General features: G+C 44.7%; 1 protein-coding gene across 5 annotated transcripts in view; it reads right to left on the bottom strand.

Moving 5' to 3' along the window:
* LOC119182883 (pleckstrin homology domain-containing family G member 5) overlaps positions 1–15,486 on the bottom strand; it is a 759,199-nt gene that overhangs the window by 324,427 nt on the left and 419,286 nt on the right. For all 5 annotated transcript variants that reach the window (XM_075889871.1, XM_075889872.1, XM_075889873.1 and 2 more), the window contains 2 exons: positions 15,083–15,173; positions 5,907–6,081 (listed from right to left, as the gene is read on the bottom strand). In XM_075889871.1, coding sequence (XP_075745986.1) covers positions 5,907–6,081; positions 15,083–15,173 — 266 coding nt within the window. The remainder of the gene's footprint in view (positions 1–5,906; positions 6,082–15,082; positions 15,174–15,486) is intronic.

Genomic DNA, 15,486 nt, shown 5'->3' with positions numbered 1-15,486 from the left:
TGTCCTCAAGAAATGCAGTTAGTGGGACAACCTTGAACCGCCATGGGTTAGGAAGTTGTGAAAGAAACAACTGCGTGGTGTAAAGTGGGAGCAAACAGTTGGGCGTCATGTGAGGATGGATGGATGGAAGGATGGATGAATGGACGAAGAGATAGATAGATAGATAGATAGATAGATAGATAGATAGATAGATAGATAGATAGATAGATAGATAGATAGACAGACAGACAGACAGACAGACAGACAGACAGACAGACAGACAGACAGACAGACAGACAGACAGACAGACAGACAGACAGACAGACAGACAGACAGACAGACAGACAGACAGACAGACAGACAGACAGATAGATAGATAGATAGATAGATAGATAGATAGATAGATAGATAGATAGATAGATAGATAGATAGATAGATAGATAGATAGATAGATAGATAGATAGATAGATAGATAGATAGATAGATAGATAGATAGATAGATAGATAGATAGATAGATAGATAGATAGATAGATAGATAGATAGATAGATAGATAGATAGATAGATAGACAGGCAGACAGACAGACAGACAGGCAGACAGACAGACAGACAGACAGACAGACAGACAGACAGACAGACAGACAGACAGACAGACAGATAGATAGATAAATAGATAGATAGATAGATAGATAGATAGATAGATAGATAGATAGATAGATAGATAGATAGATAGATAGATAGATAGATAGATAGATAGATAGATAGATAGATAGATAGATAGATAGATAGATAGATATTAGCAAGAAAATTTGTGATACGCGCATTCAGATTGCTACCCTACCCACGGTGTAGTCGGTTAACGGTTAGGAGATGAGAACATGGTTGATAGGGATATGTTTGTGAGAAAAACATCATTCTAAGGAAGGAAGCCACCAAATAAAAGCGGACGTATTTAAATATAGCGACCGTACATGTGAGGCAGGAATGAAGTTAGCTTTCGTTTATCCATACGGCAAAGTATAGAAAGGCACCATCGTGGTCGTAAATTCCTATTCTGTGCGACGCCGGCGAAGGTTAAGGCAGCGAGGGGAGCTGCCTTAATCGAGGAGACTGGCAACAGAGTCAGCTTCACAAAAGCTAAGCCTCGCGGTGGCCGAGGCCCGATTTCTAGTTTATGCAGAATGCGGAAGGCTTATAACCGTAGGCTCACAGGGAGGCTGCGTACGTGGAGCTGTTGCGCGCGCTCAACCGAATACATCAAATGTCGCAGGCGCTGCTGATGAGACACGGAAAGACACATGTTTGAACTGAAATAGATATAGACATCCGTTTCAGATTTCTGGATGCGAAGCATCTCTTTCGCTCACGTGTGTGTAACTCCGTGCGTACGTTCGTAGGTCACGCCGCAGCTACGCGTTAACGTCACGCTCCCCTCGCACGCTTCCTTCGCAGGTGCACGCTTACGCCACCCTCTCCCTCCCCCAAAGCTGCCGGCTCCTCCACCCGCTCGCAACACACTTCTCTCTCGCTTCACCCTCTCCACCACCCACAACGATCGACCGCACGTCGAGTGGAAACACTCTTACGGTTCGTTTATCTGCGATTAAGCTTACACGAATCTCAAACCACCTCCCATGTCTTTGTGTTTCAAACAAACGTTTACTCGACTGAACGCTAAACCAAGTTTCGCTCCAAACCGTTCTTCCAGCACCCACGTCGGCGCCCGTTTCAACCGGGTCAACGCCGTGCGCACCATTGCTGCTTCACGTTCCATCGGGGTTCCCTTTGGAGAGATGGCCCATAATTTTTAGGCCCGGGAATGTTGTAGGCCGGTGTACTCAGATTTCGGTGCACGTTAAAGAACCCCAAGTGGTCCAAATTTCTGGAGGCCTCCACTACGGCGTCTCTCGTAATCATATGATGGTTTTGGGACGTTAAACCCCACAAATAAATCAATGATAATTTTTAGGCCCATCATGCTAACAGAATTCGCTAGTATTGCTGGTAGAGCTTCGACCTGCACGGCTGTCATTGGCATGTTCCAAGTACTGTAAGTGAAGTGCACGTGGCAAACATGCCACAGGATGTGTGCGGCGCACAGCGGCAAAAAAGAAGCTCTATGATAACGAGTCGCAGATAATAAAATGCAAGCTTGCTTTATCTCTCGTTTACGACCTATAAACCCCTGACATTTACATAGATGTATTGTAGAGCAAACATGTAGGCCTGGGACAGGAGTACTATCAGACCGTGCGCACATTCGACACATAGCATATAGGAATCGCAAGAAGCGGGACCGAGGTCGAATGATCAGTGTTCGATAATGTTTATCAAAACGCATACTTTTCTCTTTTTCTGCTCTCGCTTTTGCACTGCAGTGCCTCGATAATGTACAAAAATACTGAGTACCTTATTCATAAGGCCAGAAAAAAAAACTTGAGCCAAAAACAAGTTGCCTGTTGCACAAAACTCGCGGAAATTCCTCGCTGGTTGGAGCAGTAAGTTGAGGTGTGTGCACAGCGAACCGGACAACTGATGACGCAGTACGAAATTTGGCTCGTCATTCAGTGCTAGTAGTGTACTTACACGGACAAACAGCAAGCCAGACATATGCCACGTTAATTAACGACTCCCGTGGGTAACGAATTCCGTGTTTGCTCTGTCCAAACGTTATGCCTCCACAGGAAGTTGTCTGCAAACGTTGGCTACCACTTTTCTTCAAGGGTTATTTTTTCTCCCTGCATCCTTCACAGCTAAAGTAGGGTGATTATACAAAGGGGCTCGTCTTTTCTGTTATACGCAATCAATGAAACCAACTGACACTTAGGCAAAGAAAAAAGTTAGACTTAGGAGACATTACTTGTAATTTCTTAGCTATAGTGCAAGAGTTCTCGCAATAGTTCTCGCTCTCTCTCTTCGCTCTATTACAATGATCCGATCCAGCAGCCTGGATTTCAAGGTTATGGGTTGGGATCCCACCGAATGAATGATTGATATGTGGGGTTTAACGTCCCGAAACCACCATATGATTATGAGAGACGCCGTAGTGGAGGGCTCCGAAGATTTCGACCACCTGGGCTTCCTTAACGTGTACCCAAATCTGAGCACACGGGCCTACAACATTTCCGCCTCCATCGGAAATGCAGCCACCGCAGCCGGGATTTGAACCCGCGACCTGCGGGTCAGCAGCCGAGTACTTTAGCCACTAGACCACCGCAGCGGGCCGGGATCCCACCGAAGGAAACGGTGATTTTTCGTCCACTTTAATACATTTATATCAGAAGCAGGACAGGTAAGCGTAGCACTACACCTCTTTGTCATTATTGATTTACTGTGCTTCAAAAAATTTCCCCGGTAAAACCAATAGCGTATCTCTTCTTTGAACTCATCAGGCAACAATACATAAAATTTTGAAACAAATTTAAGAGGTCGACCAGCCATGCTTTGTTCGACCTTACGTGAAATCACCCTACTGTGTCACGCTCGCATTGGGAATCATGGGCTACCGGCAATATCGTTCGAGCGTGACAGCGTGCCAAAGCCTGTCGACACCACATCCGTCTTGTTGGCAACGTTTTGTGTCTTTGTTGTGAAAGATGGCTACGCTGCCTTCATTCATTCGTCGCGAAGAACCTCTTCAGAATATTATACTGTAGATCAGCACGATGCCAAGTTACCGACGTGTCATGGTAGAACGCTTACAATGCTGGTGTTCAAGCGCTCATCTTGTAAAAGCTTGGCACAAAGCACCAGTAATGAAGGGCCAATAGAGTGAGGCGCTGTTATCATGGGGATCCTAAGAAAACTCGAGCTAGCATCCTCGGATTTCAATAAAATAGTTCTTTCTATCTATGTATTTCGCTCGAAATGCCGCAAGAATATACACTACGACACACAAAGGATTGTTGTTTCCTGATGCGGATATACTAGTTCGTGGTAGAAATACACCGGAGGCCTCAGACTAATGCATACCAATGGACCCTGTTGGTTTCTGTCCTTTTATGTACCCCATACTCGATAAAGTATATTTACGCATACGTAGGTACATACACACAGAGTCTAATAAGCATCGCTGCTGCTACATCAAGCGCGAACCATTTTCTGAGCACGTTCCAACGCTCGTGATGCATATTTCATGGAGTCACCACAACACACGTGCGTAACTCCCGCTTTCTTTGCGTGCTGGTCTGTGGATATGTCGGTGGATACCTACGCAAAGTTTATTGCGCAGCAATGGCGTTGTGACAGAAAAACAACCCGCGAAGCCTAAACCCGCGCCTCGTGGCATTTCGAAATGCCTCCACCCAACTCGGCTTGATGGTTTTTTTCTTTAAAGCAGGTTTGCATTTGGGCATCGTCTTTGCTGATCTACGAACGTTCTAAAGAAAGAAAAAAAGAAGAAAAATCGCTGCATCACCCACGCCACTGCCAAACGGCGACAACGCTGGCCGGTTTCCGCGTTTTGAAGCTGCCCGCTCAGAAGGACTCGCTGATGGAGACAGCGAAGTGTTCTCGAGCAAGAAGCGAGGGCTGCAGAAGAAGAGGAACGCTTCCACCGAGACCGGGACGACATGCACCAAGGAATCGGCAGCCACAAGTCTCGGCGCGACGTGTGGGCACATATTTCGCCCTGACGACGCTCCAACGCTCTAAGCGACAACTAAAACTGTCGGAAAGAAAAGGGGAGTCAGTCGTCCTGTACGCGACAAGAGAGAATGCGCGGCTTCGCTTCACGCATTTTGTCCGTTGCTTGTCGTCGTTTGGTTTTTCTCACTTGCTGTTTCCTGCCACGTCGAGTAAGAGAGCTATCGTTGTGGGCGACGGTTGGGGAGGAGACGATGGGAACGCCTTAAGAAGGTGGCGCAAGTGCCACAACAATGGCTCCTAAATCGGTCTGCTGCGTTTTCCGGACGCCAAAATCGCGAGCTGCACAAACGTCGCTCGCTGGCTCATTCACGCGCCAGTTCCCATTCCCTCTCTCTCTCTCTCTCTCTCTCTCTCTCTCTCTCTCTCTCTCTCTCTCTCTCTCTCTCTCTCTCTCTCTCTCTCTCTCTCTCTCTCTCAATATATATATATATATATATATATATATATATATATAGTCTAGTAGATCCTCCGTGAGCGGTCACAACGTGGTTTATTTCGACGTTTCGGCCTAGAGTCTGGCCTTCATCAGGAAAAGCAGCCATACTACGCAATCTGTGATGTCCTTATATATATATATATATATATATATATATATATATATATATATATATATATATATATATATATATATATATATATATGCAATCTGTGATGTCCTTATATATATATATATATATATATATATATATATATATATATATAAGGACATCACAGATTGCGTAGTATGGCTGCTTTTCTCGCCGTTCGCTGAGGCCGGCAAACATTAGTCACTGCCGCTTTCTCCGTGTGCCTGTACCTCGTTCTTCCTGTCGTCAACGCTGCTGCTGTTGCCAAGATGAACGCTCTAGAGGCCACTCAAGCCTCGCTGCCACTTCAGTGCGTACGAATGATGGATTTGCAACGAATGAAGCCAAAAATGAATGAGCACCTGTGAGTAACCCAACAGCAGCTAAGAAAGAAAAAAAGGAGTGTCAGCCTAAACGTAAACGTTGACAGAGTGTGAAAGAAGGAATAAACAAATCAGAATCAAACAATCATATAATCGTTCAACCGACCAATTAATATACTCTACATATTCCCAGTCCGAAAATGTGCAGGAAGTAACACCAGAAAATATAGCATTGCACTGGCAGCGTTGCGTAAGCATCGAGAAACTGGGGTAACTGTGGCGGGGTGGTGTAGCCTACCGGTTGGGTTCGACCGAACAATCCAGAGCCTGGAAGACTTGCATTACGGGTTGAATAAAATGTGTATGAGTGCAAGGAAGATATGGGTGCTTACTTTCTGGCAAAGAACCTTGCGTAGACGTCTTTCTTTTCGTCGGGCGAGGAGTCATCGTTGCCCAGCTCGCTGATGCCGAAGGGCACCGACTGTGCGCCGCTCAGGCTGCCCCGATGCCGAGGAGGCTGCTGAGAATCAGAAGCCGAAGGATGCTGGGAAGGTGCACTTTCGGACTCTGCGAAACCAACGAAAGAAACGTTAGATAGCTCGTGGCGACGAAAACTTTCAACATATTGTTCTGAGTAACGCTATGCAAAATGTAAAAGCAAATCATTGTAAGGATAACTTCTGCAGAACCAACGCACGGTCTAATAGGGTCAATTTGCCAAATTGCTAAATAAATGATTAACTAGCTATCGTTGGCTAACTCAATAGATAGATAGATAGATAGATAGATAGATAGATAGATAGATAGATAGATAGATAGATAGATAGATAGATAGATAGATAGATAGATAGATAGATAGATAGATAGATAGATAGATAGATAGATAGATAGATAGATAGATAGACAGACAGACAGACAGACAGACAGACAGACAGACAGACAGACAGACAGACAGACAGACAGACAGACAGACAGACAGACAGACAGACAGACAGACAGACAGACAGACAGACAGACAGACAGACAGACAGACAGACAGACAGACAGACAGACAGACAGATAGATAGATAGATAGATAGATAGATAGATAGATAGATAGATAGATAGATAGATAGATAGATAGATAGATAGATAGATAGATAGATAGATAGATAGATAGATAGATAGATAGATAGATAGATAGATAGATGCGGGGATGTTCCCTTGCAATGTGCCAAACACAGAAAAAAATACAAAATATATGTGAATTATACCCAGGGAAACACCTAGAGGAAAGAGAGTTGAGAAAAGAAGTGTTAAGGCAAGCCTTGGTGGATAAGTCCGAAATATTTTCGACCTACCACCACGGGCACATAAACCTACTACGTACACGGAATGCGGTCACCATGGTCAGGAGTCGAACACGCGATGGCAAGTGTGGCAGGACAACGTTTCCAAAAAACATCTAATACAGTGCAGTCATTCGTGAGAAAATACGTGTTTCGGCCTATCTATAGTGTGTCCGCCGCGGTGGTACTGTGCCACATGGTTAACGGTGCTACGCGAAAGTCGCGTGTTAAATTTCGGCCGCGGTGGTCACATTTCGACGGAGGTGAAATGTTAGAGGCCCACGTACTTCGATTCAGTTGCACGTTGAAAAACCCCAAGTGGTGACTATTACTCGAAATATTCCATTACGACGTGCCTCATATTCCTTTGGTGGTTTCCGTACGTAAAAAAATTCCAGATATTATTATTATTATTATTATTATTATTATTATTATTATTATTATTATTATTATTATTATTATTATTATTATTATTATTATTATTATTATTAATATTATTATTATTATTATTATTAATGCATGACTTAAGACAAGAAGCAGTTATGAACTACAACGTTCCTGTATTTGGGTCTCTCATGTATCAACAGTGAAAAAGAGCAGGATGACGTCAATCACTATACCGTTTGCGTCGCCTCGCCATGACTCTGTAGCGAAGGGATTCGCGCTCAGGATTCATCGCTCAGCAGCAGTGCACCAGAAAGTGTGTCACCGGGACCCGTTATACTACGTTATCGCAGGCGTAAGCATTAGCGAAGGTCGCAAGTTCGTTTGCGTACACATTGCGAAGTACCCCACCAAGATAAGATAACGAAGGCATGCGCACCCTCAGCAATGTTTCTTTTTTTTCTTTTCATAGCTTTAACTGGGTCGTGCACACGAATGTATAGAGAATGCAGACGTGCGCGAAATATTCTAAAACCTATAGAGTTGAGCTGCTCGTTCTTGAGTGCCCTTCATCATTGAAGGGTTGGCTTCACTTGACTGGAAGCTAAAGAGCCGGAAGACGTTTTTCCTCATGAATTAAAAAAAAAAATCACAACATCGAAAACACGACGCTTGGTAAGCCAGGAAACGCGCGAAAATAGAGTGCGGGTGGAGCCGCCCCCTCGAGATTCTCGCACCCAACACCGTGACGTCATAGATTTTGAATAGCTCCACTGTGTCCTACGGGGCTTCTAATCAATAAAAATTAAGTACATACTCGTCTGAGGATGGCATAGACCTAGCAAAATTAGTTTTGAAAAAAAATTCGGCGAGCCAGTGTGGCGAAAATACGAAAAATACATTTTGAAGTTTTTCCCGTCAAGAGCGGACATTCAGGCGCCAAAGTTAAAAAGAAAATTCAACCTTGATTTTCTACGCTAATGTTGCACTTGTGCTAGTGAAGCATATGACAATAGAGTTCTCAGAGTACAGTCTGTCAATCAAAATCAACTCATTGTTTCTCGTGAGTGTGCCTTTAAGATGCGCTCACTATGAAATTGGTCGACAAGATAGTCTGGTGCAAACTTTTCCTGGCATAAAACATGAAAGTATTGTTAGGAGTCTTAGGTCCCAAAACCACGGTGTGATTATGAGGGGTGCCGTAGCACAAGGTTCCGGAAATTTCGACAGTGTGGTGCTCTTTAACGTGCGGTGCCTTCGTAGTGTACACGGGCCTCAACAGTTCCTGGCGTAATATACTGTCCTGGACAGACAGTTATAGTTTACCGTTAGCGTGATAGCGCGGGTTTAGTGAATAGCGTTACCGTGCCGCAAACGGTCGTTGCGGATGGCGTGTTGTAGTTTAGCGGGATACCGTTCCCGCGGTTTACGAGCCCCAGCTGGGTCGGTGGCGCCACCCAGCGGAGAACAGTGCAAAGAAAAAGAAAAAACGAAAATGTTTGCCACTGTCACACACAAAAAAAAAGAGTGCGTACGGTGAACGATACGGGTCACATACACTGCGCATGCACACTTCGATCCCACTATTATGCTATGCCCACTATCCCGCTAAGAACGCAAAACTGTAACTGTCTAATATGCGTCCTGAAGCGGAGTAGGCGGTAGCAATATTTCGTTATTTGCTTCGGTTAAATGTGAGCTCTCGCAGCGAGAAAGAAAGAGAAGGAGAGAGATATACTGGAGAACAGCTCCTTACAGCAAGTCGTAAAAAGTTACTGTAAAGTCGTAAAGTACCTAGGAGCTCCCTAACCTGTGTTTAGAAAAAGTGGTTAACTTTTTAGAGTTCTTGGTAATCCACTACGGGAAAGCAGAAAGCTGCCCCGTGGGCCTCACACTTGATCAGGCGGTGTTGACAAAAATTGTTAATCACTGAGTGGCTGCATTAATGCTTTCTGCAGAGTTTTAGAAAAAAAATATTCTATCGTAGCACCTAACAAAGTATAAGAAACAGTGTTCAAACATTAAGGACAGCAATAAACACACACAAATGACTGAGCGCAGAGTAAGTGAAACGTTAAAACAAAAATGTCCAGTTCCATAAAACGTTTGTAACACGTGCTACTATGGACCAACACGTACCCCCACATTTTGAATATTATACGTAATTTACATCCCGATGTATACACAAAATATACATAGCTTCACCACTATGTAAGTATAGTGTGTGTCAATTTGATGCTATAGATGGCGCAATCTATTTAAGTAAATGCATAGTGATGTCACGACAGTTTTATATACAACCGACGGGTCACGAAACACGCACACATGAAAAACAACATATACATACAGATTATAGTTATGTGGCAACCACTGCCGTATGGCATGGCTACGAGAATCAGGCTATATGAAAAACCCGCGGTGCCCGTCCATCAAACACCTGTAAGAAACGGCATGACCACTACAGTAGAAATTACTCTTCTCTAAGGAAGAACGATTCCTTCGACAGAAAAGACAAAAGCTCCGAGTACAATATTATCATGTGGATGCAAAGCACCGTGACGGCGACCCGGTGCAGCGACCTCCAATTTATTACGCCACAAAGAGAAATCCCACACTGCAAATAGAAACCTAACGAAGCGACTGCGTGAGCAACAACTAAAAGTGACGATACAATGACCTCCTACGCCACGAGAACCTGCGTTCACGGCTCACCAAAATACCCATGCAATAACACATTGCTGAAGGACATGCTGGTTTGACTCTTGTAGCGGCCAATTAGGGCAACTGGAAGATGGGACCTCACCCCACCTCTCCTGTCGGTCTCGTATTGGGAGTACTTGTCGTCTCATTGATTGATTGATTGATTGATTGATTGATTGATTGATTGATTGATTGATTGATGTGTGAGATTTACCGTCTCAAAACCATCATATGATTATGAGAAACACCGTACAGTGGAGGGCTCCGGAAATTTCAACCACCTGGGGTTCTTTAACGTGCATCCAAATCGGAGCACATGAACCTACAGCATTTTCGCCTCCATCGAAAATGCAGCCACCGAAGCCGGGATTGAATCCCGCGACCTGCGAGTCAGCAGCCAGGTACCTTAGCCACTAGACCACTGCAGCGGGGCTATTGTCACCCCAGGCGCCTCATGAAGTAGCAGAGATGGCCAGCCAAAAAGCATGTCCTTATCGCGATCCATGAGACACACCTAGTACTTGCTATACGGACTGGAGAAACCAGAGCGAGCTGCAGGGCCGCCGTTATATCCACAACGTGGTTTTCTAGTATCTATACATCACGACAAACCTGCTGTGCGCGGCACTAAAATGCTACAGCCATCGAATTAAATGCAGGTGTGTTAAGAAGTTGCAGCGCGGATTTAAGTCATGCGTATGGTACCAAGGGGCGTATCTTAGTACCTATAATAAGTAGTAGGCCAGATCGCGCGCAGGGCTGTGATCACCGTGTAGCAAGTGAAGCAAGAATCACAGAGCAGCCGGTAGCGAATAGACATAGATGGCAAAGCGAATCGACCACTGTTGCGTGGTTGCGCCAGCTGGCGCAACCACGTCACAGTGGTCGATTCGCTTTCCAATCTATGGTTGGTATAATTGTCAGTTCAAGCGCACGAATAATCAGAAAGGAAGAGAGGACAAGCGCTTTTTTGCTTGCCCTCTCTGCAATGCATAAAGCCCAACTTTCGATTCCCAACTAGCCCAACTACTAGCCCAACTTTCGATTATGTTGCATCTATGTCTGATTTGCCTTGCCGCACAAGAGCAGCACAGTAAAGCAGCTCAGTTCAACTCGACCACAAAAACGAGCCCAGGAGGGATTGAGTCGACCTAGTTACTCGCAATGGTGGTTGTACAACATGGTAAACGTGCCATGCATAGCTTCAAGATACAGACTTTGCCAGGTACTGCCTTTCCAGTAGCGGTAAATTGTACTCTTGCACCTGACACGTCGTTTCACATCTTCGAGTAATTGAATCCACATGGACAGTGATACAGCGTGGCAAGCCCGTAATTGCGAATAGAGTTGCTTTTTTTAAAGATGAAAATAAGGACTTAGGGAGGTGTCCGGGGAACAAATGAACATATATCAGCGTTTCGAAAATTTATCGCCGCACCTGGGATCTTCCCATACTCAGCGAAGATTAATGCGTAGGCTACTGGACAGGCTGTCCTCGTTCTTCAAATACAACGCGATGTCATCTGCGAAAGCTGCAACCTTCACCGGTGGTGAGAGACCTCAAGCGTATGGATTAAAGGGAGCGCAGGAGGAATAATTTGAGGCTAAGCAAGAGAAGAACCGGAGGTATACACGACACCCTTGGCGCACTCCGTGGATAACAGGAAATGGAGCCCCTTCATGCCCATAAAAATAAAAACAATGAGCTGTGTATTTTCTGTATGCGTTTCTGATACGTTCTACGAAGTTTTGCGCAAAGCCATTACGCGAAATATGTAGCTGCGCTCAAAGTTATCGAATGCCTTTTTCTTGATGAAGGGAAACAAAGAGCCCACGTGCTGATCTCGCTATCATGTACGCAATGATGTCACGCGTAACAAAGGACAGACTGTGAATTTTTCTTCCAGGTATCGAACGCACCTGACGATTTCCTATTAGGAAAAGCGTAAGGCTTCTCAAGCGCCGAGTAACAACTGTGGCAAAAGCTTTGTAATCAACGTTGAGAAGCATAATCGGTCTCCATTCCTCCAGGTGAACTGACGATAGGTCATGTTTAAGTATTAAAGCAATACAGCCATCACAAAAGCTACCCGGGAAATCAAAGTTCTCAAAGCGACGGCAAATAAAAGAAGTGAAAGTGGCGCCAATGTCCACCCAGAAAGGTTAAATAAAACCGGAAAAGGAACCCATCCGGTCCAGGAGCTGCACCACGCTTCATAGAAGACAATGCTTCTTTCGCCTCATTAGCTGAGGGACTTGTACCATCCAGCGGCCGTCCTTGTACAAAGTTGTGCTGCTACCCCTGATGGAACTTGAGGCAGACCGTTAAGCATTGTTAATGTTTCAGTAATATCATGATTCGTGATATATACAGTCGAACATGCCACGTTTTCTGAATAGTTTAACAAGATTGGTCGTTCACGTGCAGGTTGGGGTGCAGCAGGAAGGGATCTAGTGGCTTGGGTAATCAACGTACTCGACTCTCTGAGAAGTAAGCCTTTCGCTAAGCGCAGAACTTCTGGGTGAACACATGGGTTACGTCTGCAGCGCCAAGCAGCCGCTGACAACGACGATGCTTCAACAAGGCGATGAAAGCGTTCGCGCAGTTCTCGCTGCCATGCGCGCATCAGAGGAGTCAGACGATCGACTCGAAGAGAAATGTGCAGCTTTTCGGCAGTGTCTGCAAGTTCTTCCGATAGACGCCGCCTCAAAGCACACCCTTCGACAGAGCAGTGTAGACGCCACTGCACCTTGAGAGCGTCCCACGATTCTGGACCTCATCCGAAAAGGGAGGCACGCAGAGCTCTCGATAAACTTGACCGTGAAAGTGTGTCATGTAGAACGCGAATGTCAAGACGCCATGGCGGAGAAAAAAAGGAAAGCACGTCTCAAGCGATACTGGTCGATGACTCGAGACATAAACAGGGGATGATGGTAACACATCACATCGCGACACACAAGAAGCTAGCGCACTTGGCACGTCGAAGCTAGAGGGACGATATAGAGTTACTCTAAGTTTCTAAAAGAACGTGAACGCCATCCGGGAAGTCGAAGTTCTCGAAGCAGCAGAAAATAACAGAGGTGAGGACGGCACCTGTTTAAGAAAATTTTATTTCTGAAAAAATTATACGTACAGAGAAGATAGCTGTTAGATTGTTCGTTCTCAAGACATTGCTAATATATCCTAATATAAATTCAAATGCACTACAGTAATTGTTTGTACCTGAAAACAGAAATCCTAACGTGCATAAAAAGAAACTATGCTCAGGGGTACGTACAATTCATGAAAAGGAACAAAAAACAACACATTAAAATGCGTCTAAGAATAAATAAATACTTATACAATACTAAATGCAGGTTCGGTGAAATCACAAACACTAGCCTACCTTCTCAGTAATGAAGGCAAGGCATGGACACTTTGTTCTTTCGCCACAGAGCCATTCGGACACTACATGTTTATCTGTAACAATAGACTCGTGTGGGATCGACGGTGACCATTGCAGCGATACGCGTGAAACGTGCATTCTTTGCGTGCCATTCGGGCGCTCGCATGACAATAGTGAAGTTGATGGTGAACAGATTATCACATGTAAATTTCAGAGAAGGTGATACCGTGCATGGCGTTTATTGAGGAATGCGAATATCGCAGTGCAATATTGCCAGACAGCACTTAATCTCGCAGGAATTTTAATCTTCAAGGCTGCACCAGTGAGTCGCGTAACGAAGCGATAATTGAAAACACGCGGGCTGCAGTTACAATTGAATTATTAAATTTCCAGGTTGATTATCGAAGCACGAGGCCTGCGCTGAACTCTCACTACAGCCCCAGCGACAGTTAAAAGAGCGGCCTTTCAAAGTCTTATTTAAGCACTGTTTGGGTAACTGCAGCAAGCGCACTTGCAGGGCACCCACTACACCATAAATCATAATTTTGTGCAGTAGGCAGGCATTCACTATGCCCTCCTTCGTCATTCTTTGGAAAAGTTTAGTACCCCCTACACACTTCAAGGACATTTGTTGCAATTTTGTTTATGCTGAGGCTGACGACGACGAATTATTCCTGGAATTTAGTAATGGGTTGGAGCAATACCATTGGTTTCGCATTTCGCATTACTTGATGTCTGGTTGCCCCAATGTTCTAAAACGTTTTGCTTTAATAAATTCGAAGCATTTTTTAGCGAAATTAGGTGACTTAAATTTGAGCGTATTATTTATCTATCTATCTATCTATCTATCTATCTATCTATCTATCTATCTATCTATCTATCTATCTATCTATCTATCTATCTATCTATCTATCTATCTATCTATCTATCTATCTATCTATCTATCTATCTATCTATCTATCTATCTATCTATCTATCTATCGCAGCAACGTCAAATTTAAAATTTTAAATGTGACGTTGTTGAGTAGAAGGAGCAGGTACAACTGTTTTTCTGAGACACATGAGCTCGTGGGAAGTTGAGCCTAATCTATTTTAGAAACAATACATTTCTTCTCCAAGAAAATATGTGAGTAGTGAGATATAAACGACGCCTGTGGCGCACACTATTTTATCATGCTCCCCTGCGTTACCATGGATTCCGGACATGATAGCCTCGACCAAAACTAGCTTTTCTATTAGAATAGAACTGACATAAAATCGTATATTATGGTTCGAGTAAAGGGCTACATTGCATACGCATGACGTCACAGCATAGGTTTCTTAAGGCTATGCGCCAATAAATGTCGGGATGATTCAAGAAAATTAATGGAAAGAGTTCATTGAAAGAGCAGCTATTCATTGCGTGAGTAGCAGAGATCGTTGATGCACCTGGAGGAGCATATCTCAACCACACGTTTCACTCAGCGTGGGCTCTGGGATCTGTTTTGGCAAGGCGATGAAACACGAAGTTAACCCGACTTGTCCAACAGGCCACACGAACGCCGAGCTGCTCTGAGCGCCGCTATAAAGTTTAGGGTCACCCATAGGCGCGCGCATGGGGGAAGGGGGAAGGGAGGCCCCCGCCCCCTCTAGTCAATTAAGAGTTGGGGGGTTGCGCAAAGCACTGCCATGCTTTTCGCCTTCCCTGAAGGGGAACCTTGGGCACGCCTGTGGGGTCACATTCAATTCTTTTTTACTGGTCATTAAGAGTCAACTCTTTTATGTACGTACCTGGAAAAACGGGGCTGCCGTCCTCGTCTTCGTAGAGAGTGTAAGCACTGCCGTTCCGCGAGCTTCTTCCTAGAGAAGTTCCAGTCAGGTCCTGCGTGACAGAAAGCGGAAACTTGATTAGTTTAACGCATAAAGTCGGTACAGATGCGCAAGCGATGGTGGAGCAGTGGTCAAATAAGTGAACTCACACATTAGGTGCAGCTGTTGATTAGGCTTAGCTGCCTGCATTTACAGTTGAAAAATCACTGTGGTACTGTATGCAGAGCCGCAGTGCTTCGCCAGTTGTAGAAAACATAAAAAATTACGCGCAAGTGTTCTGTGTCGTAAGGCATTGCGATACTTAACTGCATTTACACTTAGTATAGACATAAGCATAGTGCTGGGGGCTAGGCGCTTATGAGCCA

This window comes from Rhipicephalus microplus, chromosome 3 (genome assembly GCF_043290135.1).
Source record: "Rhipicephalus microplus isolate Deutch F79 chromosome 3, USDA_Rmic, whole genome shotgun sequence".
NCBI lineage: Eukaryota > Metazoa > Arthropoda > Arachnida > Ixodida > Ixodidae > Rhipicephalus > Rhipicephalus microplus.
Note: the sequence above shows the minus strand (reverse complement) of the source record. Positions and strands in the feature narration are given on the sequence as shown.